Source organism: Schistocerca serialis, chromosome 6 (assembly GCF_023864345.2).
Source record: "Schistocerca serialis cubense isolate TAMUIC-IGC-003099 chromosome 6, iqSchSeri2.2, whole genome shotgun sequence".
NCBI classification, from domain to species: domain Eukaryota; kingdom Metazoa; phylum Arthropoda; class Insecta; order Orthoptera; family Acrididae; genus Schistocerca; species Schistocerca serialis.
The window spans coordinates 712,620,712-712,640,770 of record NC_064643.1 but is presented as its reverse complement, the minus strand read 5'-3'; the positions used below and the strand labels follow the sequence as shown (position 1 = coordinate 712,640,770).

Sequence of the window (20,059 nt, the reverse complement as noted above, 5' to 3'; positions counted from 1 at the left end):
ACAGCATTACGCCTTGTGCTCGGTCGGTCACTACGGGGTCTATCGTCTAAACAACCCAAGGTTTCGAGCTTCGAAATCATTCTCGCCACAGCTGCATTTGTCAACGGACCTTCACCCGTTCGAATCCCCTTCCTATGGCGATAGGATCGTACCTCTGAACTAGCACATTCCCCTATCTGATAATACAGCTTCACTTAAAGCGCCTTTTCACGTAATGACAACATGCTGCGACTGCTGACGCATCTGATTCTCTCTCTCATTATAGCTCCTTTTATACACGATTGTCATGCGCAGTCACTGACGTTTTGTTGTCCAGCGCCATCTGTCGGACATTTTGTGAACTTTGTTTCTTTTTGATTCTAATAAAACCCCATGTCATTCCAAGCATGTATGTCAATTTTTACCTCTCTATCTACATTATTCCGTGGTTTATTAAGTTTTCAAATTTATACTGACTTTTTGATCACCCGATAAATAATCGTCGAAAGAATCACTCCAAATCTCTTCTCAAAACACGTACAATTATATATTTTTGTCTCTATTATAGACCAGTGAAGGTACGTAGCATGTATGGACGAAACATGTTTGGTACAAACAAATAAGTTTATTTGCAAAAGAAGGAATTATCATCTTTTTGATAAAAAAATGAAATTATCAATTATCATGTTCAGGCTAGCGAAACTGCTAACCACAGCCATCGTGAATTTCTCGCTTTTCAGAAACGGCTCCTCGGATCGAGTGTAGAGTACACAGCCAGCAGCAGTATGCTGCTCAGTATTGAGGCAGGCGCCCGTGGGAGTGGAGTTTCGTCGCTGCAGTGCGTGATAGGCAGCGACAAGGCGAACACGCCGTCTGCTGTATCTGGGCACGTCGCTCGCCCACACCTGTTGCAACTATCGATGGATCGCAACAACAACCATTCATCATCTACCGGGAGTGTCGATAGTGAATCCATAGCCGACAGTGAATCCACCCCGCCGCTGGAGTCACGGGATTCAGAAAGCGTCGCTGCAACACGGACAGAATCGTGCGAAGCGGAAGAACGGAGGTAACACTTGTGTGTGTGTGTGTGTGTGTGTGTGTGTGTGTGTGTTTTCCTTTCTGCACTGTCTTGAGTGTCAGGCACATTCCACTGAGTGAGCTTCTTCACTCTCTTAACTACGTGATTTATGAAGGGTGGTGCACGGAATTTAGTTGTCTAATTTGTGCCATTTTTGAGATTTTATTTTTTATAGCCTGTACAGTAAGTTAAAAAATTAAACTGCAGGAAGTCGTTATGCTGTCTGATTTAAGGATCGGAAATTTTGAGAAAAATGTACAAACTACACTTAATTTTCTAAACATCTGCATGTGATACAAATTAGGAATCTGGTTTCCTAATTTGTTCCTGTGGGAGTATAAACACTACGACCCTCATAAACTGTGTCGCTGAGCTGAAAGAAATGTACTGTTCTAAGTTTTACTTTTTACATCGCTATTTGTAGGCATTACAGTACACCTTGTTCCCTCGTTTCCCCACCCCTGTGCACCTTGCATGAGTCCCATTTTGCGTTACACATATCTGATAAATTCTTCTATTCGATCTTCCGCGCACAATTCGCTACACCATTCGTCTGTTTTAAGAACAAGTTTGTGATGACTTTCCCGCAGAGTCCCCAAAACACTTCCCTTTGACAGCCAGTACTTCAGCTATCTCGTTAAGTTTTTCATTACTGGTGTGAAAAACTTTGTATATAGGGTGTACATTTTAAGTTGACAAACCGGAATAACTCGAAAAATAAGCTTCACACGAAAAAATGTGTAGAATCCAAAGTTGATTATTTTCGAGGTGGACATCTGCTGGTGCTAAAATTAGGCCGCCACGCCAACCCCCTGGAGGTGGGGCGGGAGGCAACTTTAAAATTTCAAACGAAAACCCCCATCTTTTATTGCAGAATCAGATTCTAAATAAAAAACTACGTACATTTTGTCTTAAACATTTGTTATGATTCTTGGTAGGTGGCGCTGTAGTAGAAGAAAATCCATGTTCTCATTTTTGCGTGGAAAATGGTTACAGATAAATAAGAAAAATCTTGATTCGCTAAAACTAAAACTCTCCCTCTCTCCCAACAGGGGTTTGAAAGAGAGGAATTAGAGTTTTACAAATGTTGACCCAAATATTAATTTTTTCCGCAGATTTGTTTGTTTCGTGGTCATGAGGCCACACAACTTTTAATTATCAAACTAATCATCTGACTGGCTAGCTAACTTACCAAACATCCTACGAAGTAAATAAGTATTTTTATTTATCCGTAACCATTCCCCATGCAAAAATGAGAACATGGATTTTATTGAATTACGGCACCAACTACCAAGAATCAAAACAAATGTTTAAGACAAAATGTACGTAGTTTTTTATTTACAATATGACACTGCAACAAAAAATTGGGGTTCTCATTTGAAATTTTTAAGTTGCCTCCTGCCCCACCCCAAGGGGCTGGGGTGGTGGGCTAATTTCAGCACCAGCATATGTCCCTCTCGAAAATAATGAACTTTGGATTCAACTCATTTTTTCGTATGAAGCTTATTTTTCGAGTTATTCTGGTTTGTCAACTTAAAATACATACAGGGTGAAAAGTATTTAAACCGAGAAACTCTGGGAGGTTGTAGGGATATAAAAAAAAAATATTTTTCCGTATGTCATTTTTTCCTATGAGGGTTATTTAAACCGGTGGAGGCCATATTACGATCTTCAGTTGTTAGAGGGCATATTATGCTCTTCAGTTGCAGGCAACTGCTGTCCACCGGTGTAGTAGTGCATTGTCTCTGTTTACTAATGGAGCGATACACCTGGAGTGAGTACACTGATATGGTTGATGCGTACTACGTAGCGCACCACAATGGACGAGTTGCACAGCGGGTTTATCAACAATAATATCCTAATCGCCGTATCCCGCATCATGCGACCTTTGCTGCTGTGTACCAACGTCTGCGTGAGACCGGGCCATTTAGCAGATAACCTGGACAGGGACACCGTCGCGCGGTAAGAATGCTGCAATTTGAGGAAGCTGTCTTTCAGCATGTGTAGCGGGAGCCTTCAATCAGCACTCGTGCTATTGCACGTAACATGGGGACGAATCAGGCGAATGTAAGAACAGTCCTTCGAGAGCAATTGTTACGTCCATTTCACTTACAGCCTGTCCACAACCTGGAAGCAGTTGATTATCCACCCAGAGCACAGTTTTCGCAGTGGTACTTGGAACAGTGTGAAATGCATCCTACATTTCCATCCTCTGTGTTGTTTATCGATGAAGCAACGTTCGGGCGTGATGCAGTCTTCAACATGCACAATTTGCATGTTTGGAGTGAGGATAACCCACATGCCACAGTTACTAGCGCTCATCAAGTGCGGTTCTTCGTTAATGTGTGGGTCGGTGTTGTTGGAGACCGTTTAATTGGGCCGTATCTGCTACCTAGGCCATTAAATGGCAGGCACTATTACAATTTTCTCGCCAGAATGTTTCCAGATTAGCTCGAAGACAATGCATGTGGTTCCAACATGACGTGTCGTGTGTGCGTCGATTCCTGGACCGACGGTTCAAATGGTTCAAATGGCTCTGAGCACTATGGGACTCAACTGCTGTGGTCATAAGTCCCCTAGAACTTAGAACTACTTAAACCTAACTAACCTAAGGACAGCACACAACACCCAGCCATCACGAGGCAGAGAAAATCCCTGACCCCGCCGGGAATCGAACCCGGGAACCCGGGCGTGGGAAGCGAGAACGCTACCGCACGACCACGAGATGCGGGCACCGATGGTTCCCAGAAACGTGGATTGGCAGATGTGGTCCTGTACCATGGCCTGCTCGGTCCCAAGATATGTCCCCTCTGGACTTTTTAGTTTGGGGAGAGATGCGCAACCTTGTTTACGCAACTCCTGTTGAATCAGAAGAGCATCTGGCTGCCCGGATAGTAGCAGCAGCAGGAAGAATTCAGGATACTCCTGGGGCTTTTGCCCGTGTCAGACAGAACATGATCCGACGGTTTAACCTTTGTTTACGTGTCAATGGAGGCACATTTGAAAATCTACTGTAATTGAAATTGGGTTGTGTTAATGTGTTGTCTCTTGGTCATAAAAAACGGAAAAGTGTTTGTTGGTTTAATTAATTTGCCACCAGAGAAATCTTCCTCCACCGGTTTAAATACTCCTCATAGGAAAAAATCACATTAGGGAAAAATATTTGTTTTGATGTACCCTACAACCTCCCAGAGTTTGTCGGTTTAAATACTTTTCACCCTGTTTGTATATAAAGAGTGAGTGTGTGTGTGTGTGTGTGTGTGTGTGTGTGTGTGTGTGTGTGTGTGTGTGTGTGTGTGGACTGACTGGCAGAGCTGATTTCGCTGTGACACAGAGTGCGTTAGTGTTGCTTGTGTCCAGTGTTGTGACCAGGCCTGGTGGGGGTATATAATGAGCGTGAACTGGGTCATATGTAGTTATCGCTTTGAATGACATGGAGACGCAGAATACTCGCGTGACACAGCTTTATCAGGACCTGACAGAAATTTAAGGGGCCTCATTCTGGTATCGATTTGGTCAGCTAGTCGCATCGCGCATTGTCCTGGTTTGTGGAGCGTTCGGATGCAATAGTGTCCTGATGTTTAGAGTGAATGGGAACGTGAGAGCAGGCACAGTCGACGCCAAGGTCCTCGTCGACCACATCTGAGATCCAACATGGAGGATCGCCGTACTGTGCACCAAGCACATGTTAAACCCTTCACCCTGCGCCTGCCATCCGAGGTCAAGTGATGGACTACTACCCGCAGTGTTCTGTGTCACTCTGCACCATTGGTCGGAGCCTAGCAGCAGCCGGATTAGATAATTGCTGTCCAATATGTAGGCTGCTCAGACTTCAAGAAGAATATAATAATTCCAATCCCAAAGAAAGCAGGTGTTGACAGATGTGAAAATTACCGAACTATCAGTTTAATAAGTCACTGCTGCAAAATACTAACACGAATTCTTTACGGACGAATGGAAAAACTAGTAGATGCCGACCTCGGGGAAGATCAGTTTGGATTCCGTAGAAATAATGGATCACGTGAGGCAATACTGACCGTACGACTTATCCTAGAAGAAAGATTAAGGAAAGGCAAACCTACATTTCTAGCATTTGTAGACTTAGAGAAAGCTTTTGACAACGTTGACTGGAATACTCTCTGTCAAATTCTGAAGGTGGCAGGGGTAAAATACAGGGAGCGAAAGGCTGTTTACAATTTGTACAGAAACCAGATGGCAGTTATAATAGTCGAGGGACATGAAAGGGAAGCAGTGGTTGGGAAGGGAGTGAGACAGGGTTGTAGCCTCTCCCCGATATTATTCAATCTGTATATTGAGCAAGCAGTAAAGGAAACAAAAGAAAAATTCGGAGTAAGTATTAAAATCCATGGAGAAGAAATAAAAACTTTGAGGTTCGCCGATGACATTGTAATTCTGTCAGAGACAGCAAAGGACTTGGAAGAGCAGTTGAACGGAATGGACAGTGTCTTGAAAGGAGGATATAAGATGAACATCAACAAAAGCAGAACGAGGACTATGGAATGTGGTCGAATTAAGTCGGGTGATGCTGAGGGAATTATATAATAACTGATGATGGTCGAAATAGAGAGGACATAAAATGTAGACTGGCAATGGCAACGAAATCGTTTCTGAAGAAGAGAAATTTGTTAACATCGAGTATAGATTTAAGTGTCAGGAAGTCGTTTCTGAAAGTATTTGTATGGAGTGTAGCTATGTATGGAAGTGAAACATGGACGATAACTAGTGTGGACAAGAAGAGAATAGAAGCTTTCGAAATGTGGTGCTACAGAAGAATGCTGAAGATAAGGTGGGTAGATCACGTTACTAATGAGGAGATATTGAATAGGATTGGGGAGAAGAGAAGTTTGTGGCACAACTTGACTAGAAGAAGTGATCGGTTGGTAGGACATGTTTTGAGGCATCAAGGGATCACAAATTTAGCATTGGAGGGCAGCGTGGAGGGTAAAAATCGTAGAGGGAGACCAAGAGATGAATACACTAAGCAGATTCAGAAGGATGTAGGTTGCAGTAGGTACTGGGAGATGAAGAAGCTTGCACAGGATAGAGTAGCATGGAGAGCTGCATCAAACCAGTCTCAGGACTGAAGACCACAACAACAACAACAACATCTAGGCTGCCGCGACTGGGAAGCATGGACCGCTGACGAACGGCGTTGCAGTGTATTCAGTGATCAATACAGTAGAAGGTCCACACTACCCCGGAAGAGCATAGTAGGCGAGTACGACGGTGATCTCGGGACAGCGCCAGTTTTTTTAGTGTGTCACGTATGCACATTGACGTCATGGTGTTTGATACCATAGGTTATGACTTCAGATAATCGCTAGTGGTGAATGAGGGCTCTCTGGCTGTACAACGGGACGTCACAGAAATCTTGCTTCATCATATGTAACCTCAGAGTTGACAGTACCGTTGTGCCATTTTTCAGTAAGACAATGCCACATGCGTCTGTGAACTATCTAAGTGATGCTGAGGTATTCTCATGGCCAGCAAGATGCTCAGATCAGCCCGCGATAGAATATGTATGGGAACAGCTCTAATATCGACTCTGACTGAGTGTCAGTATCCGGAATATCAAGGACCATTTACAACAAATGTGGACCAGTTTGTCTCAGGAGAGGATACGACGGCTTTGCGAAGGCCTTCCCAACGGAATCAGTGCCTGCATCCAAACTGTCGGTAGTGTCCTGAATCCCTGAAATTTTCTTTCGTTTCTTCCTTCCCTTCTGGGTGCTTCATTCTTTTTGCCAGATGTTGAACACTACTTATTATTCTCCAAGAACGTTTCTGTATTCTGAAAATATGGTCCCTGCAAGGTGCGTTTTACGGTAAACACAATAGTGTGTCATTACTATAAGAAACACTTTAAGTGAAATGTTACTTGTGATAAACCCACTGTGCCCCTCGGGTCATTCTAAACAGCAAACACCTTATGGTGCTCAGCATTTGTTTTCTGGACATGGACTCGAAAACCAGTGCTCTTTGAGCTGGTGACTGATGAGCGCCACCATTCCCGTATAACTGTAAAATGTGGGCATGCTTCAGCGACCACTGTGCGACACAGTGGAGGAGCGTTGTTTATCAGAGGGAGTGGGGATCCTGGCTCAGCCGTCCAGATCACGAGGATGGTGAAAACCTCCATAAAAGAACTGCACAATGTCAAGGTGGACTACGCACCGAGAAGATGCATGGCTGTTGAGACAGCACAGACATTAGCGGGCGACCTCTGTGCAACATGCCGCATCCCAGTTGCATAAGGCTTATTCAAGCCAGTGGACATTTATCTAGGTGGACGCTTACTTCGCTAACTACTCACGGGAATTTCATGAAACCTAATCACTATTTTCTACTCTCAGTGGTTTGGGCGGTCCGTTGGGCAGTATTCCTCAGAAATCTCGTGTTGCTAGTCCCCATGAGACGTCTTCGAATGAAAGAGAAAGCAGCAATAGTAACGGACCACATGCTGTGGTGAATGATGTATTTTTTGTTGCTAAAAGTATAGAATGTTTTCTTTGAAGAATTATGTCGCCCGATCATGTCTAAATATTTTCCCAGAGCTTCATGTGATTTTAAAGGCAGCAGAGCAGACGAGATGTCTTCACGGCAGAACCAACTGACTCTTAACCCGCCTCTGCATTGGCACTGTCCACTAACGCGTGGTCTTTCTCCTCTAGCAAAAGTGTACTGTTTGAAGTGCAGGATCTGTCCTTCATTTTAGCTGATGACGAGGCGATTCTGGTAACGCTTTTGAGAAACTGTGATGTGTGTGGATTGTGACCTAAGGTTTTAGGCTGCAGATTACATAATTTTGCAGGGTGCCTGGCTGATCCATTTGTATTCCAGTAATCAGCCATCTGCAGCTCTCTGTTGTATTATTATAATGCTTTTCACTGCTTTTTCGTTTTTACTGCAAGCTTCAGATCTGACAATGTGATTGTCGTGTTGTCGTCGTGTGTGTGTGTGTGTGTGTGTGTGTGTGTGTGTGTGTGTTTTTGTAATTTTACTATCTAATAATACAGGGTGATTCAAAAAGAATACTACAACTTTAAAAATCTGTATTTAATGAAAGAAACATAATATAACCTTCTGTTCTACATCATTACAAAGATTATTTAAAAAGGTTTTTTTCACTCAAAAACAAGTTCAGAGATGTTCAATATGGCCCCCTCCAGACACTCGAGCAATATCAACCCGATACTCAAACTCGTTCCACACTCACTGTAGCATATCAGGCGTAACAGTTTGGATAGCTGCTGTTATTTCTTGTTTCAAATCATCAATGGTGGCTGGGAGAGGTGGCCGAAACACCATATCCCTAACATACCCCCATAAGAAAAAATTGCAGGGGGTAAGATCAGGGTTTCTTGGAGGCCAGTGATGAAGTGCTCTGTCACGGGCTGCCTGGCGGCCGATCCATCGCCTCGGGTAGCTGACGTTCAGGTAGTTACGGACAGATAAGTGCCAATGTGGTGGCGCTCCATCCTGCTGAAATATGAATTGTTGTGTTTCTTGTTCGAGCTGAGGGAACAGCCAATTCTCTAACATCTCCAGATACTGTAGTCCAGTTACAGTAGCACCTTCAAAGAAAAAGGGACCAAAAACTTTATTGGCTGTAATGGCGCAGAAAACGTTCACCTTAGGCGAGTCACGTTCATACTGAGTTGTTTCCCGCGGATTCTCAGTGCCCTATATACAGACATTGTGACGGTTGACTTTCCCGTTAGTGTGGAAAGTTGCTTCATCACTAAACACAATCTTTGAAACGAAAGATTCATCTGTTTCGCCTAGTCAACAGCGCCTCAAGCGAACAAATGTACAACTAAATGAAACTTTATAGCTCCCTTAATTCGCCGACAGATAGTGCTTAGCTCTGCCTTTTGTCGTTGCAGAGTTTTAAATTCCTAAAGTTGTGGTATTCTTTTTGAATCACCCTGTATTTCTGTGGAGGTAATTCTTTTAGTGAATATAACCCAACACAAGGCGATCTTCAAAGTGGTCTGTAAAGTCAAAGTCGATGACGCGTGAAAAGATGTTCTTTGGCGAAGACGTTCTTATTATGCAGTTTGTGATCGCCACAATTCGTTGAAACTAGTAGGGAAGGAAAACCGTCGCCGTAGTCCACTTCTGTAGCCTTCCACAAACTACTAACATGCCATTTCAAGACTTGATAACGAGACTGGAAATTACTCTGTTATCAATTAGACATTTCAAAGGAATTTTGTATTAAGTCTCACCATGTTTGTCAACTGAGACGACTATTCCTCTCCCATATTACAGAGCCTATACGCGATTTATTTTTTTATTGATGATCATCCAATATGAACCAAATACACCAGCCACACGAACAATTCCACAGCTCACAAAAGACCGCTGCCGCGCCAGCGGCCCAGTGAGGTGCCTTGTACTCGGTTTAAGGGGCTCCGGAACGCCCTATACTTGCAATGTTAAAATAACGCTTATAAATTACATCTTTCCTCACAAAGTATTTGAGGTAGGAAGTTGAACTTTTTACAGATTATTTATTGGAATATGGGCTACAACTTAACACAGGGATTTTACAAAATTTTAGTTCAGTTATTAAAGATGATTTTTTCAATTGTAATGAAAATTCACAACATTTTTTTGCAATTTTTTATTTATATATTCAAAAATATACAGTTTTTTGGAAAAAGGCTGTGTTAAATTATGCAGAAGGTACTGTGTAACATTTACTGAAAGTTTGAAACAAATATGTTTTGAAGATGCTTAGAAAACATGTAATTAGTATGAGAAAATAAGAGTTTTGGGAATCGAGCGACAAAGATTGGATTAACTTTTTAGTGCATTCCAGGTCCATAGGATGGATTATCTTCATCCTCTGCAGACTCCACCTCCAGCTTCCTCTTGTTCCTCCTCCTGTTTACTCTTGCTTGTATTTCTAGAATCTTTACAGCCCTGTCTGCAGCCCGAAGGCGTTCCTTGTCTAAAGCAAGCATCGCTCGTTGTTGTGTTCGTAGATTTTGCTACCATTTCCTTCAGTTGCAGTTACTGCAACACTGTTCCAAAAGGTGGTCATATATGAACACTTATCACATTTCAGTTGTATTTCACTAGCAAGTCCTACGTGCTTTATTATGGAGAGTTCCAGACCAACTTCACTACAATGAATACATCTTACACAGTTTGAAAAAATTCCTTTGAGAACCGACATATCAAATATTTCATTCACATCCGATTCGCCCATAAAACATTCATAGTTTTCACTCATTGAACCAAGCTTCTTCTGTGAATTATTTTCTTTCCCACTTTGACTGCTATGGGCAGGTGTACTTGAGAGGTTAGGTTCACTCACTTGGTTATCGTCTTTATTGTTTACAGTAATAACACATACCTTTGGCTTTCCAACATTTCTCCTTTTCTTAAAAGCCTTCAGAGGATTTCTAATAACTTTACTTTTACTCATTATTATACAAAACAGAGACTCAAGAAACAGAATTAATTACGAATATTTTCGAGATAACGACAGAGTAAATAAACATGAAACAATCGACAATCGCACCAGCGATATATATTGAACCATCACAGGTTAGCCACAACACATACTTTATCTCACATCACTAAAATGTACCTGATGAACACGGACGTTAATAATAACACCATTTGACAGAAGTTTAACAGCGCCACAGTGGGTCACGCCCATGTAGAACACATTTCAAAAGAAATTTAAAAATAGTTGTAGTCTTCGGAATTGAATAAATTATATATCTATTAAAAGGCAATAGTCTGCAGATTCAGAAAACGCAAAAAAGTAAAAATTGAACTTTTCATGATTTTGAGCCTTTCCGGAGCCCCTTAATTCAGCAACTCGACTTGGCAAGCCCTCAACAAGTAATTGAAAGAGCGATTAATAAGTACCGAGCCATGCTGCCTCTATAGCCGTACATAGTTGCGATACTGTTGCCAATGTAAGATTGTGTGTACAAACGCATCTCTCACTTATGTTCCATAGATGTTTGATGATATTCACGTTATCACCATCATCATTATCACTTTAGTCTCTGTGGAATATTACCAGTCCTGTATAATTTACTATCTACATCTACGTCTACATGCCTACTTTGCAAATCACACTTAAGTGGCTGTCAGAAGGAACCACCTTCACGATAATTCTCTATTCTTCCACTCTCGAACAGCGCGTGGAATAAAACGAACACCTGTATCTTTCCGTGTGAACTCTGACTCCCCTTATTTTCTTATGAGAATCGTTTCTCCCTATGTACGTCGGCGTCAGCAAAATACAGGGTGATTCAAAAAGAATACCACAACTTTAGGAATTTAAAACTCTGCAACGACAAAAGGCAGAGCTAAGCACTATCTGTCGGCGAATTAAGGTAGCTATAAAGTTTCATTTAGTTGTACATTTGTTCGCTTGAGGCGCTGTTGACTAGGCGTCAGCGTCAGTTGATGCTAAGATGGCGACCGCTCAACAGAAAGCTTTTTGTGTTATTGAGTACGGCACAAGTGAATCGACGACAGTTGTTCAGCGTGCATTTCGAACGAAGTAGGGTGTTAAACCTCCTGATAGGTGGTATATTAAACGTTGGTATAAACAGTTTACAGAGAATGAGTGTTTGTGCAAAGGGAAAAGTTCTGGACGGCCGAGAACGAGTGATGAAAATGTAGCACGCATCCAGCAAGCATTTGTTCGCAGCCCAGGAAAATCGACTCGCAGAGCTAGCAGAGAGCTGCAAGTTCCACAATCAACTGTATGGAGAGTACTACGAAAAAGGTTAGTTATGAAACCTTATCGTCTGAAATTGGTTCAAGCACTTTCTGCAGCTGATAGCCAGGCAGCACTTCATCACTGGCCTCCAAGAAGCCCTGATCTTACCCCCTGCGATTTTTTCTTATGGGGGTATGTTAAGGATATGGTGTTTCGGCCACCTCTCCCAGCCACCATTGATGATTTGAAACGAGAAATAACAGCAGCTATCCAAACTGTAACGCCTGATATGCTACAGAGAGTGTGGAACGGGTTGGAGTATCGGGTTGATATTGCTCGAGTGTCTGGAGGGGGCCATATTGAACATCTCTGAACTTGGTTTTGAGTGAAAAAAAACCTTTTTAAATACTCTTTGTAATGATGTATAGCAGAAGATTATATTATGTTTCTTTCATTAAATACACATTTTTAAAGTTGTGGCATTCTTTTTGAATCACCCTGTATTTTCACACTCAGAGGAGAAAGTTGGTACTTGAAATTTCGTGAGAAGGTCCCACCGCAACGAGAAACCTCTTTGTTTTAAGGCTGTCCACTTCAAATCCTATACATGACCATGAGACTCTCCCTCCCCCCCCCCCCCCTCTCCCATTTCTCGATAATACAGACGGTTCTTTGACTTTCTCGATTGCACTCCGTTAATGCTGTCTGGTAAGGGTCCCACACCGCGCAGCAGTACTCCAAAAGAAGACGGACAAGCGTAGTGTAGGCACTTTCTTTGGTAGATCTGTGACATCTTCTAAGTGTTCTGCCAATTAAATGCAGTCGTTGGTTCGCCTTTCCCACAGCGTTTTTGTGTGTTCTTATCAATTTAAGTTGTTGGTAATTGTAAGTCCTAGATATTTAGTTGAATTTTCGGCCTTTTATATTTGATTGGTTTATCTTGTAACCGGGGTTTCACGGATTCCTTTTAGCACTCATATAGATCTCCTCACACTTTTCATTATTGAGGGTAAATTGCCAATTTTCGCACCATACCGATATCTTTTCTAAATCGTTATCAAATTTGCTTTGATCTTCTGATGGCTTTATTAGACGACAAAGGACAGTGTCGTCTGCAAACAGCCTAAGACGACTGCTCAGATTGTCTCCCAAATCGTTTATATAGATAAGGAACAGCAAAGGTCGTACAACACTACTTTGGGGAATGCCAGAAATCACTTCTGTTTTACTCGATGACTTTCCCTGTTACTACGAACTGTGACTTCCCTGTCAGGAAATCACGAATCCAGTCACATAACTGAGACGATATTCCATAGGCACGCAATCTCACTACAAGCCACTTATTTCCGGAAATCCAGAAATACGGAATCAATCTGAAATCCCTTATCAATAGCACTCAACACTTCGTGCTAGTAAAGCGCTAGTTGTGTTTCACAAGAACGATGTTTTCTAAATCCATGCTAATTGTGTGTCAATAGATCGTTCTCTTCGAAGTAATTCATAATGTGCGAACACAATATGTCTTCCAGAATCGTGTTGCTTATCGACGTTAATGATATGGGCCTGTAATTTAGTGGATTACTCCAACTAACTTTCTTGAATATTGGTGTGACGTGTGCAACTTTTCAGTCTTTGGATAGGAATCTCTCATCGAGCGAACGGTTGTATATGATTATTAAGTGTGGAGCTATTGTATCAGCATACTCTGAAAGAAACCTTACTGGTATACTGTCTGGACCGAAAGACTTCTTTTGTTAAGTGATTTAAGTTGCTTCACTACTCGGAGGATATCTACTTCTACGTTACTCATGTTATCATGTTCTGGGATATTTACTTCGTTTTCTTTTGTGATGGCATTTCGGAAGGCTGTATTTAGTATCTCTGTTTTGGCACCGCTGTCTTCGATAGTATTTTAATCGCTGCACACAGAGAAGGCACTGAGTGCGTGTTGGCGCTAACATACTTCACATGCGACCGGAATCTCTATGGATTTTCTGCGAGGTTTAGAGACAAAGTTTCGTTGTGGGAACTGTTATAAGCATCTCGCATTGAAGTCCGCCGTAAATCTCTAGCTTCTGTAAGAGATCGCCAATCTTTGGGATTTTGCGTTCGTTTAAATTATGCGTACTGTTGGGTTGGGTTGTTTGGGGAAGGAGACCAGACAGCGAGGTCATCGTTCTCATCGGATTAGGGAAGGACGTGGAAGGAAGTCGGCAGTGCCCTTTCAAAGGAACCATCCCGGCATTTGCCTGGAGCGATTTAGGGAAATCACGGAAAACCTAAATCAGGACGGCCGGACGTGGAATTGAACCATCGTCCTCCCGAATGCGAGTCCAGTGTTATGCGTACTGTTTTCGGTGTCTCTGCAACATTGTTCTGACCTATTTTGTCCGACGCTTGTTAATTTACTTGGTACAAATTTCTGTTTCTGTCGATACTATTAGATCTACAACTTTGCATCAGCCGTTTTGCAAGAGACGGCAGTAACTGCAAGTGGGGTCCAAGTAGTTGGTCATAGGTGTAATACAGTATGCGTAGGCATCTGTAAACATAATGCCATAAAAATCTTAGTCGATTTGTGATGGCATCATAAGGTTGTTCTCGATTAAGTACGTCAACTTACGTACCCATTTCTCGCCATTTGCGGGAAGTTTTAATTTTCTGCTTTAACATGAAGAAATCTGCGGCTGAGGCTCTTAAAATGCTTGGTAAGACCAATGGTGAGGGAACTATTAGTGGAAGAACGTGCCGAGAATGTTTTCAACGCTTTAAGAACGGTGATTTTCACGTCGATGACCGGCATGACGGGGGAAGACAGAACGTTTGCGCAGCTACTGGAACAGACGAAGACAGTCACAGGACATCATTATTGAAAGCAATTGATGCGTACGAGCCCAGCACTGAAACACAAACGGCCACAATACAGCGATAAACACGTAAAGGTAATTTTGCAGCAGGTCAGTACTCGACCCCATGTCGCAAAACCCGTCAAAATATCCATGAGAAGTCCTATCCCTTCCGCCGTATTCTACATATGCTGCTCTCTCTGACTACCACCTTTCTCGTTCATTGGGATAGTCTGGCCGACCAGCACTTCTGATCATATGAACACGTGCAAAATTGAATCGATTCATGGATCCCCACAAGACGCCCAGTTCTTCCGCACGGGATTCGTATGCTATCCGAAAGATGGGAGAATGTAGTGGCCAGCGATGGGCAATATTACGTATCGTAATTTTTTTGTAAGTTTCTCACAATAAAGCCCCGAACTTCGAGAAGAAACGGCGGAAGCAAAGTTGTAGACCTAGTATTTGTTTGAATTCGAGCCATATCTGGTCTGCACTCACATTGTCAATTTGTAAGTCTGGAGATTGTCTCTCAGGAAGGTGTCAAGTATATTATCATCTGCTTCTTTGAATAGGTATATTTTTCGTTTATTTTTGGAGGATTTGAGAGTTATCGTATTCAGTCTCGCTACGACGACCCTGTGTTCACTAATCCCTGTATCTGCTTTGATGCACGCACGATATTAGCTCAGCATTATTTGTTGCTAAGTGGTACATTGTGGTATCACAGCGGTCTACTATTCGTGTGGGCTCATGAACTAATTGCTCGAAATAGTGTTTAGAGAATGGGTTTATCACAATTTCAGATGTTGTTTTATACTTACTTCCTGACTTAAACATGCATTTTTTGGCAACATGTAGAACGTAAATTAGTCACGACTAACTATAACCGTATGAGTCGGGTACGTGTTTGGAATTAGACTCAAGTTTTCTTCGAAACTTTGAGCAATTGTATCATCTGAGTTGGGAGGTCGGTAAAAGGATCCAATTATTGTTTTATTCCGGTTGCCAAGAATGACCTCTAACCGTACTAACTCACAGTAACTACTGTTACCTCCCCACAATAAAATAATAAGAATAATATTCACATTTAGTGTAACCTCCCAACAGTAAAAAAAAGGTATAACATTCACTTTTAACGTAATCTCCCAACAGATTAATACTCCGTACCCTCACAATAATACAATGTGACTTACCTCTCAATAAAATTGTCGCTCACTAATAACCTTTCAATAATGACTGTGAATTTAAACTGGTAAATTTTGGACGTCAGCAGCGCTGCGTCATGGTCCTGAAAGATCATTCTGAATAAATTGAAAATTCTTACCTCAGTAAGGTCGCCGGATAACGCGTGTATATCTGCTCTTATAAGAATTTTTTTCTGGCATAACTCAGTGCAATGCTGCCCGATAGATTTGTCATGTATAAAAAGAAACTGATTTTTCTTTACAATAATCAGGATGACCATGGATTGGAGAAATTAGTAAAATCTTCAAATTGAGTTGAATGATCTACGTCTACATCTACATGACTACTCTGCAATTCACATTTATGTGCTTGGCAGAGGGATCATCGAACCACAATCATACTATCTCTCTACCATTCCACTCCCGAACAGCGCGCGGGAAAAACGAAAACCTAAACCTTTCTGTTAGAGCTCTGATTTCTCTTATTTTATTTTGATGATCATTCCTACCTATGTAGGTTGGGCTCAACAAAATATTTTCGCATTCGGAAGAGAAAGTTGGTGACTGAAGTTTCGTAAATAGATCTCGCCGCGACGAAAAACGTCTTTGCTGTAATGACTTCCATCCCAATTCGCGTATCATATCTGCCACACTCTCTCCCCTATTACGTGATAATACAAAAGGAGCTGCCCTTTTTTGCACCCTTTCGATGTCCTCCGTCAGTCCTACCTGGTAAGGATCCCACACCGCGCAGCAATATTCTAACAGAGGACGAACGAGTGTAGTGTAAGCTGTCTCTTTAGTGGACTTGTTGCATCTTCTAAGTGTCCTGCCAATGAAACGCAACCTTTGGCTCGCCTTCCGCACAATATTATCTATGTGGTCTTTCCAACTGAAGTTGTTCGTAATTTTTACACCCAGGTACTTAGTTGAATTGACAGCCTTGAGAATTGTACTATTTATCGAGTAATCGAATTCCAACGGATTTCTTTTGGAACTCATGTGGATCACCTCACACTTTTCGTTATTTAGCGTCAACTGCCACCTGCCACACCATACAGCAATCTTTTCTAAATCGCTTTGCAACTGATACTGGTCTTCAGATGACCTTACTAGACGGTAAATTACAGCATCATCTGCGAACAACCTAAGAGAACTGCTCAGATTGTCACCCGGGTTATATATATAGATCAGGAACAGCAGAGGTCCCAGGACGCTTCCCTGGGGAACACCTGATATCACTTCAGTTTTACTCGATGATTTGCCGTCTATTACTACGAACTGCGACCTTCCTGACAGGAAATCACGAATCCAGTCGCACAACTGAGACGATACCCCATAGGCCCGCAGCTTGATTAGAAGTCGCTTGTGAGGAACGGTGTCAAAAGCTTTCCGGAAATCTAGAAATACGGAATCAACTTGAGATCCCCTGTCGGTAGCGGCCATTACTTCGTGCGAATAAAGAGCTAGCTGCGTTACACAAGAACGATGTTTTCTGAAACCATGCTGATTACGTATCGTTCCCTTCGAGGTGATTCATAATGTTTGAATACAGTATATGCTCCAAAACAGTCGTCAATGATATAGGTCTGTAGTTCGATGGATTACTCCTACTACCCTTCTTAAACACTGGTGCGACCTGCGCAATTTTCCAATCTGTAGGTACAGATCTATCGGTGAGCGAGCGGTTGTATATGATTGCTAAGTAGGGAGCTATTGTATCAGCGTAATCTGAAAGGAACCTAATCGGTATACAATCTGGACCTGAAGACTTGCCCGTATCAAGCGGTTTGAGTTGCTTCGCAACCCCTAGGGTATCCACTTCTAAGAAACTCATGCTAGTAGCTGTTCGTGTTTCAAATTCTGGAATATTGCATTCGTATTCCCTGGTGAAGGAATTTTGGAAACTGCGTTCAATAACTCCGCTTTAGCGGCACGGTCGTCGGTAACAGTACCATCGGCACTGCGCAGCGAAGGTGTTGGCTGCGTCTTGCCGCATGTGTACTTTACATACGACCTGAATTTCTTCGGATTTTCTACCGAATTTCGAGACAATGTTTCGTTGTAGAACCTATTAAAGGCATCTCGCATTGAAGTCCGTGCCAAATTTCGCGTGTCTGTAAATTTTAGCCAATCTTCGGGATTTTGCGTCCTTCTGAACTTCGCATGCTTTTTCCGTTGTCCGTTGTCAAAAGTTAATTTTTGTAAGAAAGGTTATTATTAGGAGATTTTTAAGACATTAGATGGGACTTGGTACTACAATAATACATATGCGCGACGCTGCTTTTACCTTATATTACAACGCTCAGCCACCACCATCGGTCCCCACGACCGGCCCAGCCAACTCCACACACACAACTGCTCGCTACTACTACTACTACTACTACTATTACTACTACTACTACTACTGCAGTCAACACTGTTCTCTGGTCTGAGATCCTCTTATAGCTTACATATCGCAGGCAGCGCGTGAGCAATCCATCGAAATTACATCCGCTCGAGTGCGCTAGCAACAAATTCCTTAATCGTGGACCTCTTACACTACCTACTACAATTTAGCTACAAGGTAAACTGTGTTAGCCGAATGTTCGTCCGTCCCATCCTATATTTTCCGGTACTGTACTGGTGGTAACGAGTAATGAAACTGCGGCAGGTACGGACTGAGGCCTCGGAAGCTCCAGCGGTCCTCCGCGGCTTGCGGGGACTCCGGGCCAGCGGGCGAGAAGTCCCGGCGCCGCCCCGCGCCGCCCAGCCGGTACCGGCGGAGGGCGGCGAACGCGAGGGAGCGGTCGCGCACCCGCGGCCTGGGGGCGGCGTTCGAGGCGTTGCGGCGCGCGCTGCCGCCCCCCGCGCCGCCGGCATCGGCAGCGCCGCCCACCAAGGTGGTCGTGCTGCGGCGCGCCCTCCGCTACATCGCCGCCCTCTCCGCCGCGCTACACGCCGCCCCCAGCCCGCCGCCGCCGCCGCCGCCGCCGCCCACGTCGCTGCAGGCGTCGGGCTGTCAGCAAGGCGCGTCACCTCCCACCTGTCTGCGGTCATCGGCGCACCCGTCGGACTGCAACCAGCCGCCTTTGTCACTGCCGTCGTTCCTGCACGGATTCTGAACACTGACAGGCGTGCTACGAGTTGTTATACTACGACGCGCGGGTATAAGATAACTGGGCTATCGCTGTAAAATATTTTATTTCAAAAACGCACTTACTTAGTTAGTGTCGCCCTGAATATACTCCACTTCATTCATGTAAACAGTGCTGCAAGCATTCCTCTGTGAGCTACTTGATGACGCGTGCCAGTTTCTCTTTCCCTTCTTTAGCAGACTGAAATTTGGTTCTTTGTAATTCAAATTTGACCTTGGGAACATAGTAAAATCACGTTGTGCTTGGTGAGGTCATAACGTGAGTGGTCAAACATTGGGATGCCGTACTTCGCTCGAAACCTCGTAACAGACAATGCGGTATGAGCCAGTGCGTTGTCGTGTTGCAGAACCCCTGACTTATTCTTTCACACTTCGGGTCTCGTTTTATTTTCTTATTTCCTGGCGGAGTTCAGCAAGAACCTCGAAGCAATTATGTTGATTAATACTTCGACCTTCAGGAACCCAGTGAAAATTCCATGAATATAAAAAAAAACATCACTTTGAATCTTGATTTTTCTCATTCGAGCTTTTTTTCGATGTCGGTAAAGTTGAGCTCTTACAGTGGACGGGCTGACGCTTATTTTCCGGATAATAAGTGACAAACCAAGATTCGTCAAATTTTACCATTCTTTCCAAGATATTACAACCATTTCCAATGCTATTCGAAGTGACAGTACACAAACTTTTAGGAGCTTCTTTCAGTTCTATCGTGAGAATTTTCGGCAACAGTTTCGCACACACATTCCTCATTTTACATTGATTATGCGGACTTTCACTTGCGCATTCTTCCTCAATTTGTACTGTTTCAGCAATCGATCGAAAACTCAATCGACGGTCACATCGAATAATATCAGCTACCTTTTCGATATTTTCATCCCTTTTTTATGCTGAATGGCGTCTCGGGCGTGAATCATGTTCCAACCTGTTCTAGGCGATCTTGGAAATTCTTGAACCACGCACAAACTCGCGTTCATCATAAGCCTTCGCCATACACTTCTTTCAGTAAAATACAGATTTCGGCAGTACTTTTCCAAGTTTCGTGTGGAACTTCACGACAATTCGTTGCTCTATTACTACACTTATAATTTTTCCAGCAAAAACAAAATAATA

The 20,059-nt window shown here is 43.0% G+C and overlaps 1 protein-coding gene across 1 annotated transcript; it reads left to right on the top strand.

Annotated features, from left to right (window-relative positions):
* Positions 1 to 899: 899 nt before the first annotated feature.
* Positions 900 to 18,917, top strand: LOC126485039 (basic helix-loop-helix transcription factor scleraxis-like). The gene is made up of 2 exons (XM_050108644.1): positions 900 to 1,048; positions 18,467 to 18,917. The coding sequence occupies exons 1-2, from the start codon at positions 900 to 902 to the stop codon at positions 18,915 to 18,917; spliced, it is 600 nt and encodes a 199-aa protein (XP_049964601.1).
* The last annotated feature ends 1,142 nt before the right edge of the window (positions 18,918 to 20,059 follow it).